Source organism: Eumetopias jubatus, unplaced genomic scaffold, assembly GCF_037043125.1.
Source record: "Eumetopias jubatus isolate StellerSeaLion01/CBP00866 unplaced genomic scaffold, mEumJub1_p1.0 scaffold_3, whole genome shotgun sequence".
Lineage (NCBI taxonomy): Eukaryota > Metazoa > Chordata > Mammalia > Carnivora > Otariidae > Eumetopias > Eumetopias jubatus.
Window position 1 is genome coordinate 54,211,354 of NW_028274809.1, and position 17,984 is coordinate 54,229,337.

Here is a 17,984-nt window from a genome sequence, read left to right on the forward strand (position 1 = left end):
CAGGTAGTGATCTCAGGGTCCTGCGATTGAGCCCCGCGTCTGGCTCCACACTCAGCATGGAGTCTGTTTGAGTTTCTCTCTCCCTCTGCCCCCCACCCCCGCTTGCTCTCTCTCTCAAAAATAAATAAATACATCTTTAAAAAAAAATCCCTCTGAACACAGCTTTCTAACATTGACTGGCTTAAAACTAAAATAAATGTTGAATTATCTTGGAGATACTGGTATCCAGTAACTTAGCCCAGTAACAGACATACATAACTTGTCAGGCACTCGTAGATTAAAATTTATTGCAGAGTTTTAACACATAAGCTATCTCTAAAATTTACTCTAAGACATGCCAGCAGTAGATGGAAAATATCTGAAAGTACAGGAGAATCATGTTTTTTTTTTAACTCCCATGCTTTTTATTATTATTATTTTTATTATTATGTTATGTTAATCACTATACGTTACATCATTAGTTTTTGATGTAGTGGTCCATGATTCATTGCGTATAATACCCAGTGCTCCATGCAGAACGAGGCTAACCCATCCTCCCACCCCCCTCCCCTCTAGAACCCAGTTTGGAGAATCATACGGTTTTGAAAACAATAGAACCCCCTCCTAAATAGAATGCATGCTAACCATTATTGCAAAGTGATTAGCATGCGTTCATGCTAAGACACTGATGTCTTAGTGCAGGGCAAAGACACTGCATGTCAAAGGTCCTGACAGAGGGACTCTGGTGCAAATAGTGTGGATATCAATTCTAGCTTTTACACATACTAGTTACTTCTATGCTTCAGTTTCCTTTTCTGTAATATGATAATAGTAATAGTATCTATAGATTTTTATAGATTTTCAATAAAAATAAACGATGTTATATATGTAAAAATGCTTAGAGCACAGCTTACATATGGTAAGTGCTCAATAAATATTCAGATGTTCACCATATCACTATATACACTGGTCGGCACTTTCTGAACTTTACTGGATAATCACTGGCACATAAAATCCTACATGTTGGCCAGATCCCATACCAGGTTTCTAAATCACTAGGTAATCTTAGCTTTCTAAAACGTATGGTGTAGAGGGGAAATAAATGCCATTTCATGGCTTGGTAGTCAGCCCAGTATTTTCAGAAAGTCAACTTTATTTGTAAGATAAAGTTTAAAATTAACTTTTTTCTCTTTAACTTTTTTCACCCTTTAGCTATTTTTGTTTAGCTCATTTATACTTCTTATGGTTGATTATGTAATCATGAAACTTAGTCTGTCATTTCTACATACTGTTCAATTGGCTCACCAACATTTTAATTAGACACAATGATTTAAGCCTCCTAATCAGTTGTGAGAGGATTGGGGGACACACACTGTGACCAAATGACACTCGGCAGTAATAGGACTGATGACAAAGCTGTTTGATATGGGTGCTCCCTGGGAAGGGCTCTGCATTGATCCCTGATCCTCAAACCCTCCCATCCTGTGGCACAGTTAGCTGCCGCTACCTGAGCTATCTGCTAAGCCCCAGACTGCCTGTGGATCTCCTCCCACTACCCGTAGCTCTGTTTCCTCCCTGCCCCTGGTGCTGAAGATTGTTGGCTTTTCTTTCCTCCTCAACACTATTACTACCCCAAAATGGCCAGGAAGTGGGACTTCATTCTCATGGTCCCCCAAAGACGAGCAAAGAGTATGATTAATTTTAATGTTTTTTAGGAATATTTATAAGCAAACAAAGTAAATAGCATACTTTGAAAGAATGACAACATCCCTTAAAATTTAGCAGTTATTTATCCTGTCAATATGATAGGTTCTGACTCTCATTTTTTCCAACAAGCAAGAATCTAGGCCACAGCTTCAGTGTGAAATCTATTTGACTGCATGGCTTAGGAACCGGGATGGTAATGTGAAAATGTCAAACTTTGGTCCCACTCCTAAAGTAGCTCTGTAATGTCTGTTCTCTGTCTCTCTGTCTCTTTCTCTTTCTCTCTCTCTCTCTCTCTCTCTCTCTCTCTCACACACACACACACACACACACACACACACACACTAGTGAATATAATTAGCTCCAGATCACTTATAGTGGAACCCTAGGTTATACTGGGAAAACCGTGCCTTAGATATTTTTGGCAGAAATGCACATTGCTGGGACACTGGGCTAGTCTCTGTTTCCTTTCTTGAAATAAAGACTTTCTTCTACTGCTGGGGCGATTTGCCCCAATGAGTCAGAGGCAATGCTAGAAATAAAATTTAGGACTGGAAACATCCACTATACTGATTTTAGCTACTGGACTAAACAGCTTTCTTCCATTAAGTAGTTGAAAGTAAAGAACCTACATAAACATAAACAAGAGTTGAGGCTGGTCTAGGGAAGGGAGGAAGTGTTTAGTGCCATTTTTCTTGCTATATAGATGTGAGAAGAAAAATGATATGCCAACACAAATCAGAATAATTAAATACATAAAATTGTGATTCTAGACAGGGAAATAAATTATCTGTGAAGCTGTTTATAAAGTAAAAAAATTGCTTCATGACAAACAACATATTTTAGCTTTCCTACTACCCATCAACAGAGAATACTGAGATTTCATAATTTGTTGAAGAGATGCTAATACCTTCCAGTTGACTTCCATAATTCATGGAGAGTTTCCAAATTCCACAAAAGAAACGTTGTGGACATTATCCTCCTAGAATTAAAGAAATGAAGTCCAAATATTCATAAGCCAATAATTAATCCCAGAATGCATCTAAAAAGAAACCCAGTCCATGTTTTTGACAGTAATTCTTCTTTCCTCCCTGCTCCCAAGTCCTGAGTTATAAACATTAATGACACAGCTTTTAGTATCTCTTTCCCTAATATACATGATCACCCATTGGAGCAAATGGATATTTGAAGTTTTGTTATTGCCTAATTAAATACAGAGCACATTTGACTGCATGGCCTAATATGAAATAATTTCCCTACTGTAAAAAAGAAAAAAAAAACATTATGGGAAATAAAATAGTTGCTATAATACTAACATGCCTTCAAAAACAAAGTAGATATTAGAAGTGTCACCTGTGGCCATCCACTATGATTGAAAGCACTTTTGTATATGTGTGCATTTTTGATACTTGGAAGTGAGACTATCAAAAAGTCTTGGGTTAAGAAAGATAAGTAACTAATGCTTTTTCCTCCCCCTTATCAGTTTTTGTCTCTATTTAGTAACTGGCTATTTGTCAAGAATTGTTATGCACATGGAAAAGAAAATGGAAGTAATTTGAAAAGATTTTCATCTTCCCTTAAGCATTGCTGTTAAGGTGGTTTGAAGTGCTTATTGCTGGCTCACCTCCTCCTGCATACTTTGAAACAAAGTTCAAAAAATAAGATCTGATCTCAGATTGTTGAACAAATTGCAAAAAAAGAGACTGGTAGTTTTTGGCAGTCTGATGCATCGCTCTGGGCTGCAGCAGAAGTTCACCTTCTTGCCATATGAGTTTTTTCTTCTTGACTGTCGGAGTGCGTTTTCTATCACTGGGACTCCCATGTATTAGTCCTGTCTTTGGAATTCACGGTTTGCGCTTGCTGTCACCTCTGCCCATAGCCGTCCTCTTCCTCTCGGGCCGTGCTCCTAAAGGGCCTGACCCACGTCTGTGCTCTCGAAGGCGATATTTCCACTGAACCCCCTGGTAGTACCCAGAACCTATTTCTGTGTTAAAATCTCTTAACTGTGGTGTTGCGTTTTGGTTTCTATCTTAAGAATGTTCGTAAAATAGATTGATACAAACCATTTCTCTCCTCTGGAATCCTCTGGTTCTGCATATGGAGGTGAGGAGAAGGAAAACATTAAACAAGAAAGCGTAAATTCTGACCATGACATTTCTGTCTGTGGGACTTCCCCCTTATTGGTTGTGTGACCTTAAGCAAGTTGCTAAACTCATAACACACATGCTGGGTATGTTTCCTCATCTGCTGAAAAAGAAAATCTCTCCACAGAGGGGGGATGTAAAGATTGCATGAGGTAAGTTGTAACCTGCCTAGAGTAGTCCCTGACCCCCTTCTGCCAAAGGAGAGGGGGTTCATTTCTCTTACTTCCTTCATTCTTCTCTCTCAGCAGGGTGTGGAGGTGGGGATGGGTTGTCCAATAAGCAAAAACGAGCCCTTCCTTGCCTGGTTAGTGCTGTCTTCTGACCTTTCTCCTCCTCCTGGTATGTTCCTGCATCCACTCTTCTTCATGTATCTTCAGTCGCTGTGCCTGCAAAAAATGCTTAAGTCTCATCTAATAAATAAAGAAAAAAGTGTGGAGAGACCCCGTTGCTGCCTCTGATTCCTTAAAGCTGTTACCAGATCTCTCCTTTACTGAACCAATAAACTTCTTCGGAAGTATCATTAGTTCTACTTCCTTATCCTCACCTCAGTGGTCCATAAATGCTTATCAACTGCAATCCCATTTCACCATTCTCTTGACTCTGCTATTTTAAATTGCCCTTAATTAAAACTCAGTCCTTAGATCTATATTTAACCAATATGGATAGTCTGAATATCCTTGAGTGGCAGAACTGTTCAATAAAGATATAATTCAAGTCACATATATGATTTTAAATTTTCTAGTAGCCACATTAAAAAAGTAAAAAGTTGGGGCACCTGGGTGGCTCAGTCAGTTAAGCATCTGCCTTTGGCTCAGATCATGATCTCAGGGTCCTGGGATCAAGCCCTGTGTTGGGCTCCTTGCTCAGCGGGGAGTCTGCTTCTCCCTCTGCCTCTCCCCCCTGCTCATGCCTGTTCACTCCCTCTCTCTTTCTCAAATAAATAAATAAATAAAAACCTTTTTAAAAAAGGTAAAAAGTCACATAAGTGAAGAGCGATAATACATTTTGTTTAACGTAACATACATAAAATAGTACTTCAATATTTAATCAATATTAATATTCTTAACAAGGTATTTGTATTATTTTTTATACAAAGTCTGTGAAATTTGCTGTGTATTTCATACTTAGAGCACATCTCAATTTAGACTTGGCCCAATCCGAGTACTCAATAGCCATGTGTGGTTAGCGGCTACCATACAGGACAGCGTGGGTCTACAGACAGCGTTTGAGTGAGTTTTCCTGGCAGCTTTCATTTCCAAGGCAGCTCTTGGTTTTGCTCCTGCTTTGAATCTTTATTGACTTCCTTTTTATTTCTATCTCCCTTTACTCTCTGATAGGTGTTCCCCTTCTCCCCACAAAAAAAAGATCTCCATTCCTTCTCTATCTTAGTTCTACCTCCACTGGGCACTGAGTACCTAGAATGTCATGTCAAACTGCTGGGATGATCACGAAAACATTGCTTAGTTCAAGCTGAAAGGTAGGAACTGAGAAGAGAAAGGAAAAATGTCCAGATTTTCTCCTTAATCCATCACTGCCCAGAATCGATTTCCAGGGCATACTCTGAATGTTTTTTTCTTCCTTCTTTTCTGCATCCCCTGAACCCTTGGCTCATGTTTTCATCCTTTTGCAAGGACTATGTTCTACAGAATGTCCTGATGCATCATTTACTGTACTTTATCACTCAGGCTTTTGGACAGCAGCTGATATAATTTAAATACTTATAAAAAGTGCTCTTGGAATATCTATGCAGCTGTCCGCAGTAGCTACTTGTGAGATGCAATGACTGATTTATTGGGTGGCAGGATATTATGGTTGACATACTCTTAGTAACTTAGGGTGTCATGCTTTTACATCAGAAGGACTCTGAGAGCCTCTGTGTGTATGCTATAGTACCACACGGTAATCTGATCTAAAAGGCTGCTCATGTGTGTGATACCTCACGATGAGATGTAACACCCTGACAATGAACTACTTACTTCTGAGTTTTATGCCAACTTGTTTTTATGTTTCCTCCCAGGGTGCATTTGGTAGTAAAAGTGTATAGATCTAAAAAGTCAGCATGCTTTATCAGGAAGGTATGTGATCAGAATACACAGAATACCAACATAGATCTTTAACTACATTCTCTTAATAGGGAATAGTATTGCCATACAGGAATAGTATCCTTTGGAGATTGAATAGTATTTGCCAAATCTAGGGGATGAGGTCAGTAGATACCTTTTAAAAATCAAAGCAACTCACTCCTCTCCGGCTTTCATCACTGCTGGCATGTGCTAGATGACAAGTCTTTGACTCACAAAACTGAATAGGATTATCTGAGGGTTCAGGGTTTAGAGATTAGCAAACACCTGTTTGTACCCAGTTTTTATTCACTCAGATTCTATATTAACTTTCCCTATTAAAGCATTCTTGAGATTTCCGAGTTCCTCCCATGTTAGCTAAGAATAAATAAAACTCCCCCCCAGTACTTAGTCAATGCTCTCTTAAACTTAGTTATATTCATGATCCATGTTTCTTTGATGAAACCTTTAAATCATTCCTCTAGTTGTGGTTTTATATGGGTTCACTGCATCTTACGTGAGAAACTATTTTTATAAAAATTAAATAAATTAGTGAATAAATTTTATAGCTCTTGATAAAATACTCTCTATGGATCTAATATGCATATTGTACATATCACATAATTCTAATTGGGATAACAGAAAGATAGATTATCTTCAAATAATTTAAATACATATACAATACTTTAGATACGGAGATTGACTAATGTGTATATTGTATACAGGTTACTAAATATTCTGGAAAAAAATGAGGTGTACTTCATATGTAAATTGCTACAGGGTTACCATTATTTTTTAATTGCACTGATGGTAGCCAAAAATGCTGGTTAACAAAGATTTCCAGTTAGCAGAAAGCTGGAGAAACTCTCTTACCCCAATTGTACTGCTTATTCCATGCTGAAAAATGCTAAGTATTGGTATAGACCATTTGATCTCATAATCAGTTTTGTGATATCAGCCCTGTAATGGTAATGGAATGTCCTATTCTAGGTAACTCCTAACTCGTGTGTGTGGCGGGGAAGGGAGGTGTGCATTTATTATGTGGGGCGGGGGGGACGGAGGTGTGCATTTATTATGTGGGGCAGGGGGGAAGGGAGGTGTGCATTTATTATGTGGAGCTTCAGGACTAATCTAGCTTTGTCTTTGACAATCTGCTTCACACATTTCTCTATATTATAGGAGTTCAGAGAAATCCTGAGGTGGTTGTAGGCAAGACAACCTAGGCTGGAAAAAAAACATAGTACAACGTTTGGGCATTGCCCACCATTTTGAATGGGATGTCAGGATTCATTCTTCAGGCTTGAAGTAGTAACCCCTGATGGCCAGGGCTGTAAGACTTAGGTTACCTGAGATGGCAGCACGACACAGTGAAAAGAGCATGTATTTTGGAATAACGTAGGTTTGGAGACAAACCTGGCTCTGCCACTTACTTTATGGCCCTGGATAATCTGCTTCACCTCTTCTCATCTCTACAATGAAGATATCACACTTGTTAGAGAGTTGTTGAGAGAAATAGAGATGATGCCCAAAAAGCAAGTAGCAAACTGTCTAGCATGTTGTGGGCTCTTAAGGATCAGTAGCTGTGATGTGATCATGGAGATAACCCTGTGTAAGATTTGAGAGTAAAACTCTCTTTGCTTTAACTGGGATAAGGAATCTGTATCCAGGGGCTCCATGTCATCGGTCCCATGTCTACCTATGTCACCATTTAAAAATGTACAGCTTCTTTAAAGTCCTTTGCTATTTGTTGTTTCAACACTGTGTAAATCATGTATTGTAAATCAAGTCTAAATAAATGTGAGTCACGCCCTTAGCTGTTTAAAATATCAGTAGAATATTAATAATTTCTCCATTTATTTTCTGAATACAGATTTTCAGCAATTGCATTGCTGAAATATTTTTGCATTGTCATTTTATAGTAGAAACATAATTCTACATATGCTAATATCTTCATGTAGATTTATGTAACTACATACTCACATTCATATTCTTATCCAGGGAAGATTTATATTCTAAAAGAATGCATGAGTTATAGATTGTGGGAATCTATTCTGGTTCTTTGTTGTTAGGAGATTTTGAATTATTTCCTTCATTCCATGTAATCTATTGAACTGATATATCATTTTCATGCTTTTGGGGGATTACTCTATTTTTTTCTCTTACATAGAGATTGAAATGAAGAAAAAACAAACCTGATCATATTAATTTAATATGTGAGATGAGCTTATGTAGAAAGAAACTGAAATAGCTTAAGTTTTTAAAAGGTTAAGGAAATATTTTTAATTTTGATTTACTTATTCTAATCATTTGAAATTTGGTCTCTCTTTGTGCTTCTTACCTAGGTTACTTGTTGGTTTCAGAAAACCATAAGAGATTTACAGGAACAAAGTCTAGGTTCATCACTTTCAGACAATGAGGAGCTAATATGTAAGCATGAGGAATTGATAATAAAAGCGAAGGTAAGAGACACATTAAAAATTATTTTAAAATGCATGGTCTTCTTTTGAATATGCTTCTGTAGGTAATGTAGAGAAGTACCAAACCCTCTGAATAATTCACTGTTCACAAAGAAAAGTTTCTCATAGTATTAGCTAATACCACTACCTACTGACTGGGCTTCTAGAATAATAAGGAACAAAACAGCCTCTACAATAATAATAACTATCTCCTTTTGAGTAGTTACTATCTATCAAACACTATATTAAGTATAAGAAATGCCTTATCTAAATTATCACAAAACCCCTAAGGGGTACATATTATTTTACAGATCAAAACAAACAAAACACAGAGGCTTGGAGATGCAAAGTAACTTGACCAATGTAATATATCTTGTCCAGGGCAGAGTTGGAATTTGATTCAGGTCTTATCTAACTCCAAGGCCCAAAGCTCTTAAGCCTATATTCTGCTAGCTTTCTTTCTTTCTTTTTTTTTTTTAAAGATTTTATTTATTTATTTGAGAGAAGGAGACACAGCAAGAGAGGGAATACAAGCAGAGGGGATGGGAGAGGGAGAAGCAGGCTTCCCGTGGAGCAGGGAGCCCAATGCGGGGCTTGATCCCAGGACCCTGAGATCATGACCTGAGCTGAAGGCTGAGCCACCCAGGCGCCCCTATTCTGCTAGCTTTCTAAAAAATATTCTTGTTCTACACTAAGATCTCATTATGCTATTACTTTTATGATTTACAGGTATAGTTTGCTTGCTGTTCCCGTTTACATTTCCCTATTTCCTTAACTTGCTTCACATTTCTTCATTTTGCAAAAAAGAAATGGCTATGAGCCAGTCAACCACTTGTAGATATGTGGAATGTGCAGAATGGAATCATGAAGTACTGAAAGCAAGATGAGCAGAGGGGCTGTATAGAGATGCTCCTCTCCCACTGTGTCTTCTTATTTGGCAATTGACTCCTTTGTATCTGTGGGGTCCATAAATACTTACCAAAGTTCTTTACAAGTGCTCCGTTTTGATCTCTATGGAAACAAAAGTCCATTTGTATTATATTGAATAGGAACAGTAAAAACTTTAATCAGTATCAAGACTTAAGAGAACTTTCTATTATTAATATCTTGAGTGATTGATAGTTGTAGGTAAAGCCAAGTCTTGAGGCTCTGGAAAACAATGGGCCAGCACTACCAGATGAGGGTTGAAAATAAGGAAGACAAATAAATATTTACATGTTTGGGAGGATGGGATTGGTGGCAGGGGGCAGGGGATGGAGGGACAAGCAGGCAGGGGAAGCAGTATACTGCATTTATCCGGACTGAAATCGCAGAAGAACCATGAGGCTTTTGTTTGGTTGTTTATCACTTTTCTCTGAACACTGCAGTATACATAGGTATTTTATGTGTTTGATCTGAATGTTTGCCAGATTGATAAAAGATGCAATCACAGAAGATTGCTATAACTGATGATTTTTTTAAAGTTCTTTAAAATTTTTCAGCATTTGGTTTATCTGTTTAGGAAATTAAATTTTTTTTTCATTCGGGTTAAACAGCAGTTGATTCTGCGGGTGTCAAACTCAGGTTTTATCAGTGAAAATTCTATCAAAATCCCAAAATGTTAAGCACAAGAGATGACCTGAATTGACAGGATTGTTGCCTTCTTTAAAACAAACAAAAATGGTTTACTTGCATAATTTAGTTACATTTGGAGTTATATTCCCTGTAACTGTGGACTAATCATGGTTTCTCATAGCCCTGAGAAAAATCTCACGGTCTGGAGAAATTATTCGTTGACATCTAAACTCAGTTCTAATAGGACTTTGGCAAGTTCCGTTAAATAGATATTAATGTTCTATTTCTATCCTTCATAATTTTAACTGGCTCCTATTTCTTTATCCCTTCTGAAATGCCTGAACTTCTAGTTCACTGACTCCCCTACTGCACTTCTGTTATTCAGCCCTCTTGCCAGGTTGCTTCACTTCAGCGATTCCCCATTTTTCATGCCTAGTGCCTCATACTGATTCTGCTTCATAATTGTTTTTACCGGGTTCATTTTATGAACCAGTATGATAAAATGAAATAAAGCTTCATTTTATCTAATGTTCTTCCTTATATCTTAAGGTATGCTCTATTCACACATTAACTGTTTGATCTATCCAGTGCCTTAATTCTACTTCCTCTGATTCACGTATTTCAGTGTGTTGCTTGTGCTCATCAGATGTTATTTTCCCCTGAGCTAGTATTCCCTTGGGAGAGCAGAAATTTTGACTGGTAAGGCATGGGAGGTGTGATAGCTGGTGCTCCAACTTGTCCCCTTCTGGTGGGGAGCTGAGTGCCCCTGAGTGCAGAGAGCTTCTATCATTATGATTAGGGCTCAACCATTCATGGTTTTCCCCTCTACCCCAGACACATATAAAGGAGGGGATCCCTTGCCTCCAAGTCCCACTGATTGGACTCTCAATCCTGCTTTGTTCCAAGACCCATTTCCCTAGGGTATGTTCTAGCCCATTCATTTAGTGAGAGTTGGAGAGGGCTCACTAAGAAACAGGTCAGTTTGATTACCTCTCATATATTAGCTCTTCTAAACTCAGGGACCTGTCGGATGACATGGGTCCTTTGCCCATGAAGCCAGTCCTGTTTACAGTATTAGGATTTCTGGAAGGACCTACCAACCTTTGCTGGTTAGATGTTTCCTTAGCTACTTTACTGACCTCTTCCCACCTAGATGAGCAAGTTTTCTAAAAATAGATTATAATGTTATAATAGGTTGCATCCACATGGAAAAAAAAAAAAAAACAGGTTCAAATCCTTACTGTCACTCACTATGTAATTTTGGGAACATTTGACCTCTCTGAGCCTTACCTTCCTCATCTATAAGGAGGAGGCATGAAAATTCAATTAGAAAATATCTATGAAAACACCCACATTTTAGTAGTGACTCAAAGATATTGCTTTTCTTTTTCCATGGATGGTGTAAATGTTCAAATAGTTTTCATCTGTGCTTTTTCAACCATCTTGTTCCTTGTTCTTACAGACGGATTCCACTTTTATATGGCCTTAAACAGGAACCAGCATATTACATTTTGGAGTTTTGTTTGGGTGTGAGTATGAGGAGAGGAAGAGGGAATGTGTCTTTCAAAGGAGATTTTATGTATAAATAAAGCCTCAAGCTGGGGGTTCATTAGTGAAACACATATAAATAATCTGGTAACACAGGGAAAGTAGGTGTTTCTGCTCCCCACAGCTAAACTGAGCAGCAGGGAGCTGTTCTGTATTGCTTTTTTTTAAGCAGTAAGATTTTAAAATAAATTTTGAAAATGCCCCTATAATTTCTTACTGGAATATACTCAAATAAGAAATATGGAAAACTTTCTATCTCTTAATAAATGTGATGCCTTATTCAGAATGTGTTGAAATAATGAACTAAAAGAATTTTTATTATAACCTTTGACCATGAATAAATTATGTTAAATCATTATACTTTCTTTACTAAATATGAAAAATATTTTCCTTTTACATATGTAGCAGATAAAGAAATAGCAGACATTGATGATTATAAACCACCATTTGGTTAAGACCTTAAATACTCTTAGATTTTATCATGTATTAATTTGATTCCCCAAGGCTTGGATTCAAACTTTGGAGCTGAGTTGGTTTTAGGATGTATTAAAATAATATGTAAACAAACACTTCCTTATTATCTCTTTTGAGGAGGCATAATCATTCCTTCTTCCACGCATCAGAAATAATGTCCATATAAGAACTACCTTCAGGATTGAACTTGTATTTCTGTTGGGAGGAAAACTTTTCCTCTTCCAATTTGTGTCCAGTGATTGGGTGTCTACAAATTAATGGACAACAAACAGATTAACAGGAGTAAAGACAAGGTTTATTTTCATACATGCATGGGAGGTCCCAGTAATGGAAACTGTGGAATAGCCAGAAGTTGAGGATTATATATATCATTTTAACAAAAAAGAGTTGGGGGGCTTAAGGCCTCAATGAATGAGTATGGAAGGTTCTACCGGGCTTTTTGATGCTAATGAAATGGGCAGTCTGTCTTCTTCCCAGTGGGAAGAGTTAATGGCAGCTGAATGTGTACTTCCTGCTGGTAAGGGTCAGTCTTCTTTCAATTAGGAGATTCCCTGGGAAGAAGGTCAATGGTAGCTGTATTTTCAGGAGACTCTGTTTAAGTTTAGGTAATATTTCTGTGACTGCTGATGGTTCAGATGTTTTCAGTTTAAAGTAATTTTCATACCACTGTAGTGGACCTTTAATCCTCTCACTAATATTGCTTCAAACTTTGGTTCACTTTCAGACCCTTTGTAGTTGGTGCACACTAGAATCTCCTGAGGGCTTTGAAAAAATACTGAAGTCTGGATCTCATGCCCAGAGATTCTAGGTAGTTTGGAGCATCAGGATTTTTTTTTTTTTTTTAATTTATTGTCAGGGTCCCTGGGTGGCTCATTAGGTTAAGTGTCAACTCTTGGTTTCGGCTTAAGTCATGATCTCAGGGTCATGAGATCAAGCTTTGCATGGGCCCTGAGCTCAGTGAGGAGTCTGCTAAAGTTTCTCTCTCTTTCTGTCCCTCCCCAAACTCATTTTCTCTCTAAAATAAATAAATAAATAAATCTTTAAAGGAAATTTATTGTCAATCTTAAAATGGTAATGTTTTTATCAAAATCCAATCCAGATTTTCTTCTCCTTCTAAAAAACTGGAATATGTGGCAATATCAGGCTCACCTTTCCATATAGACATAGCAACACTTGTCTGGAGCCCCATAATAGCTATTTCCTTTAGAAAAGACACGTGTACTCCAGTTTTCCACAGTCCCTACCCTTCCTCGTTACTACCTCGCCTCCCACCTTTGCTTCACCTCATTCACATTATGTGCCTGGCCCCTGTAAGCATTTGGGTTAGAGACATGACAGGCAATGAGGTACTATCAAAGTGTAGTAATGGCTTAAACTGATTTGCATCTTTGTAAATTACGTTGGAAACTGTGAATGATAAGAATGAGAGGGAGTGATAACAAAGAACAGTCACTTAGAAAGCTATTGCAATTCTGATGAAACTTTAGGTAGAGTGTGATGTCTTTTGAGATGAAGGATAATAATTGCCATCTTAAAGGCTTAAAAGAGAGTTGTAGCCATGTTTTTCAACGTGTGGCCCCCAGAGAGCAACAGTGGAATCTGGAAGTCTTAAAAATACAGAATCCCGGACTCTAACCACCAAACCTATTGTGTCAGAACCTGCATTTTAACAAATTTCCCCACAGGATTTAAACTGACACTAAAGTTTAAGAGGCACTAACTTAGAGGTTTTCCCCATCTATTTCATGTATGTCTATAGTCTCCTTAATTTTCCAGATGACTATATATTGTTTATAAAGTTCTTGATTAAAAATGATCTTTGGCATTCTGTCGTGTATAGAAACATCATCTTCAATGTTTTAATATAGTAGAATTCACATTCCTCAGCTTTAAGATTAAAACCATCTTCCATGATTCATCATCTAATCCGATTTTCCAAGTCATTGAAAATATTTTCCAGTTGTTGCTGAGTGATTTCATAAATTGGATTTGTGATCTTGGCCTCAAGTTCCTTTAAATAATATTATTTGGAGATCTTAAAAAAATACCACTGCTTAGGTCCCACATAAATTTTATTTAGAGGAAAAGTCAAGTTTAAATTTACAAAATATGTATAACTATAAGATAAGGAAGTAAAGCAGAATCTCTTGCAAGCTTATTTGACTATTCTAAAAGCATAATTCTCATCAATAGAATGACTACAAGGAAGTGGCTCTTTAAAAATATGTTTAGGGACACACCTGGGTGGCTCTGTCAGTTGAGCTTTGGACTCTTGGTTTCAGCTCAGGTCATGATCTCAGGGTGGCAGGATTGTTCCTGAGTGCCATGCCCCCTCTCCCCCACCAAATAGAGCCCTGCCTTGGTCACCCTGGCACAGAGTCTGCCTCTGCTCCCTCTCCCTGCTTGCACTCTCACACGTGTGCACTCTCTCTCTCAAATAAAATTTTAAAAAATTTTTAAATAAAAAATATGTTTATTGTTTTATTTTTCTGATTACATAGTACATTTTCATTTTGGAAAAATGAGAAAATACATAAAACTAAAGAAAATTAAAATCACTCATACTGGGTGGGTGTGTATGGAAATGGGAAGGAAATAATAAAACATACATAAAATTGAGTATCTTCGAACTGTGTATGTGTGTATAATACACTATATGTGTGTGTTTTTATATACAAAATTGTGTATGTATTGTTTTGCAGTGTGTTTTCCAATTAGCATTATATCATAAGCATTTCCCCATTTAAATGCATATTTTAAATATGCTTTTTAATGATTGCATGTTATTAAACCATGTAAATATATCATACATCATTTTTCTTCTCATTGTGACACATATTAACCTATGTAACAAAGCTGGCTATTCTGCTATTTGACCTTTCATTACATCCCCAAATTCTTTCATTGAAGGTATGTGAGAAAATGGTAAAACCACTATAAAACATATTGCTTCAGTAAATCAGCTTATATCATCTCTGATGATTATAAGGAAAATGCATAAAATGAAGCAGAGTTTGTTTCTTTTATAATGTTTTATGTTATTTAAAAAATAAAGTGGGGTCTGGATCTGAAATGTCTCAAGGCAGAAATTAAGTGAGTCTCCAAACAGTAAAGACACCTGCATTAGTGCATTTCAATTCCTCTGTCTTCATTTTAGTGAATAATTTGTTTTACTTGTCTGATTTTTTAATGAACTTTCCAATTAAAAGCAGATGTCACTTTTCACAGAACATAAATTAGAAACAATTTCATTACTAACAGGCGAAATAAGTATAAATAGTACTGCCTTTGTCTGCAAGCATTGGGAAAATCTACAATGTGATGGGATTTTCACATTGGTAAACTTACTGTAGCCTCAACATGTGGATTAATTTAAAGCTTAGTGAACCATATGCTTTCATTTTCAGGGGAAATTTGATTTAGAAAGTCCTCCAGAAATGTTTATGCCCATCTAAGAAAGGGATGAGTTAAGAAAGCAAATGAAGAACATGATCACTAGGTTTAAAACTACCTGCTGTCATTTTGTTTTTAGAATCTTCACCAGCCCATTAAGTTTAACCACTTAGAGAAGTTTCCTCTCTCTCTCTCTTTTTTACTTATGACTTTTACAATAATTCTTTATACATTTTCTTCCACCTCCCTTCTCCCTCCTCCTCCCTCCTCCTCCCTACCAGGTACCCTCCTCCTCTCTTCCTCAGCCCCTTTGTCATTTATCAGCCCTTAAATAAAATTTCCACAAAACATGGATTTGCATAGTTACTATTATTACAACTCAAGGTAATACTGCTGTCATAATCATAACAGTGAAAGTGAGTCTATTTGAAGTGGACACCAGAGAAGGCATTTTCTTAGGGCTTAATGCACTCACGCCTTAAATCCCTGCAACCTTTCTGTGCTACTTCAGCGTTCTCTTGGAGACTTCCAATACTGTGCCCATAGATCTCCTTGATGTTCATCACTCCAAAGGCCTTTACTTCAGCTTCCCAGTCCTGTGGCCGCTTTGGTTCCAAAGCATCACTGACCCTGCTCTCCCCGCACCCCCTTTCCTTTCCCCTTTTCCTGGCTTCCTTCCTCATACTCTTCCCTATGGGCCACCAGGGCTACTTGTGAGTAACTCAGTCACCCATTTTCTCTGTTTCTACTTCAGAAAAAAGATGAAGCACTTGCATAATTTTTCTGATTAGATCTATTTTAAACGGAAATGATCTATTATCAGTTAGCCTTATGAATTCTTTATTTATCATCTGTTAATTCCCTGCATCATTCCCCATAATAACCAGTCCAAACCTTTTATCCTCTTTTAAAACTCCCAGCCAGGCTTTACTTAACCTCAGAGTCACGTGGCCATGAGAGGTGAAATTGCTTGACTCTTTTCTTCCCTGCCTTTGGTGTCTCTTTTCCACCTTTTCTCCAGTTCCTCTCATTTTCAAATCTAAGCCTCCACCTGCCATTCCAGGCCCCACCTTTCCCATTTCATCCGCTTGAATCTCTCTTCATTTTTCAGTCACCCTTTCTCACCGTCCCTCAATTACATTTTAGTCTCACAAAATCAAAAACAAAAACATTGCTGCTCAACCCTTAAGACGTTATTCCACCTTTTCCTTGGCTACTGTCATGGCTTGAATTATCCTTCCCAACATTTTTGCATTGAAGTCTTAACACCCAGAATCTCAGAATGTGACCTCTTTTGGAAGCAGGGTGTAAGTAGAGAAGATGAGGTCATTAGGGTGGACGCTAGTTCTATGTGGCTTTTTAAAGGGGGACATTTGAACTTAGAGGCAGACACACAGAGAAGAAAGATAATGTGAAGAGAGGCAGGGAGAAAATGGCCATCGCCAAAGCCAAGAGAGGGGCTGGGAGCAGGTGCTTCCCTCACCACCCTCGGGAGGAACCAGTTCTGCATATACCTTGACTTCAAACTCCTAGATTCCAAAACTGTGAAAGAGCACATTTCTGTTGTTCAGGCCACCCCATTTGTGGTACCTTGTTACACCAGCCCTAGGAAACTAATGCAACTACTTTATTTTCTGCCCCCTGCCTCCCTACTCCCCCACTAATCCTTTACTTGCATTAGAAGAAACTGCTTTTTCTCAGTGACTAATGTCTGGACCCCCTCTATGCACTTGGTCTCTGAAACACTGTTTTCTCTAGTTCTTCTATCTCTGGAATGGCTCCTTCTAAATCTTGCTCAATGCCAACTCTTCCTCCAGGCTCCCTTGGCCTATCGTGCTTAATCTTCTCTTGTTTCCTGCATTCTTCATGTGGCCTTTTCTAATCCCATGATGACAACATCACTTTTATCTTGATGATTTCTAGACTTTAAAAAAATTTTCCAGCCCATCTATCGTTTCTCAACTCCAGTCTTCTTTTTAGAAGTTCCTGTTGAAGATTTACACATAGACTTCTTAATAGCACTTCTAACTCAGCTAGGATCATTACTTTCTCCTTCAAACCCTCCCGTTTTCTTTCTTGGCTAAAGATGTTGCAGTCCTTCAGCCACCAGGTTAGAGACTTCAGGGTCACGTTAGAGCCTCATTCTCTCCCTCTCTCCCTTCAGGGCAGATGACCTCTCAGTGTAAGTCCATTCTTACCTCCCATCTCCTTCTCCTCTTCTCATTCCAGGCCCACCACTTCAATTTGGGTGCCTGGAATCTTTGACAGAGATTATAACAATTATGTTGAGTAGTAGTATTAATCTGAGCCTACAAACTACAATATTTTTGCATGAAATATTGCTTGTTTGCTTTTACATCTTTTTTTTCTCTTTAATCAACATAAACCTGATTCCGAGCTCCCATCCTTTGACTGGTGGGACACCCAATCTCTGTGGTTATTGGAGTTCCCTTTCCCCAGCGTTTTGCAAGTGTTCCTGGGCTCCTGTGGCGCCATAGCTTCGGAAGGCCCCTCTACTCATCAGTCTATGCTGACTCCCTCTGAAACAATCATTGTCTCAGCCTGTATGGAGACTGCAGTTTCAGTGGCTCTCCGCTTCTGTGGCTGTTTGGCACCCTAGGATGGCCCAACTATTCCAGTCTCCTGGGAGGGAACTCACAGCCCATGCCCAA

At 38.1% G+C, this 17,984-nt stretch overlaps 1 protein-coding gene across 2 annotated transcripts in view; it reads left to right on the plus strand.

Annotated features, from left to right (window-relative positions):
* CCDC141 (coiled-coil domain containing 141) overlaps positions 1 to 17,984 on the plus strand; it is a 188,954-nt gene that overhangs the window by 67,019 nt on the left and 103,951 nt on the right. For both annotated transcript variants that reach the window (XM_028124937.2, XM_028124918.2), the window contains exon 6: positions 8,230 to 8,346. In XM_028124937.2, coding sequence (XP_027980738.2) covers positions 8,230 to 8,346 — 117 coding nt within the window. The remainder of the gene's footprint in view (positions 1 to 8,229; positions 8,347 to 17,984) is intronic.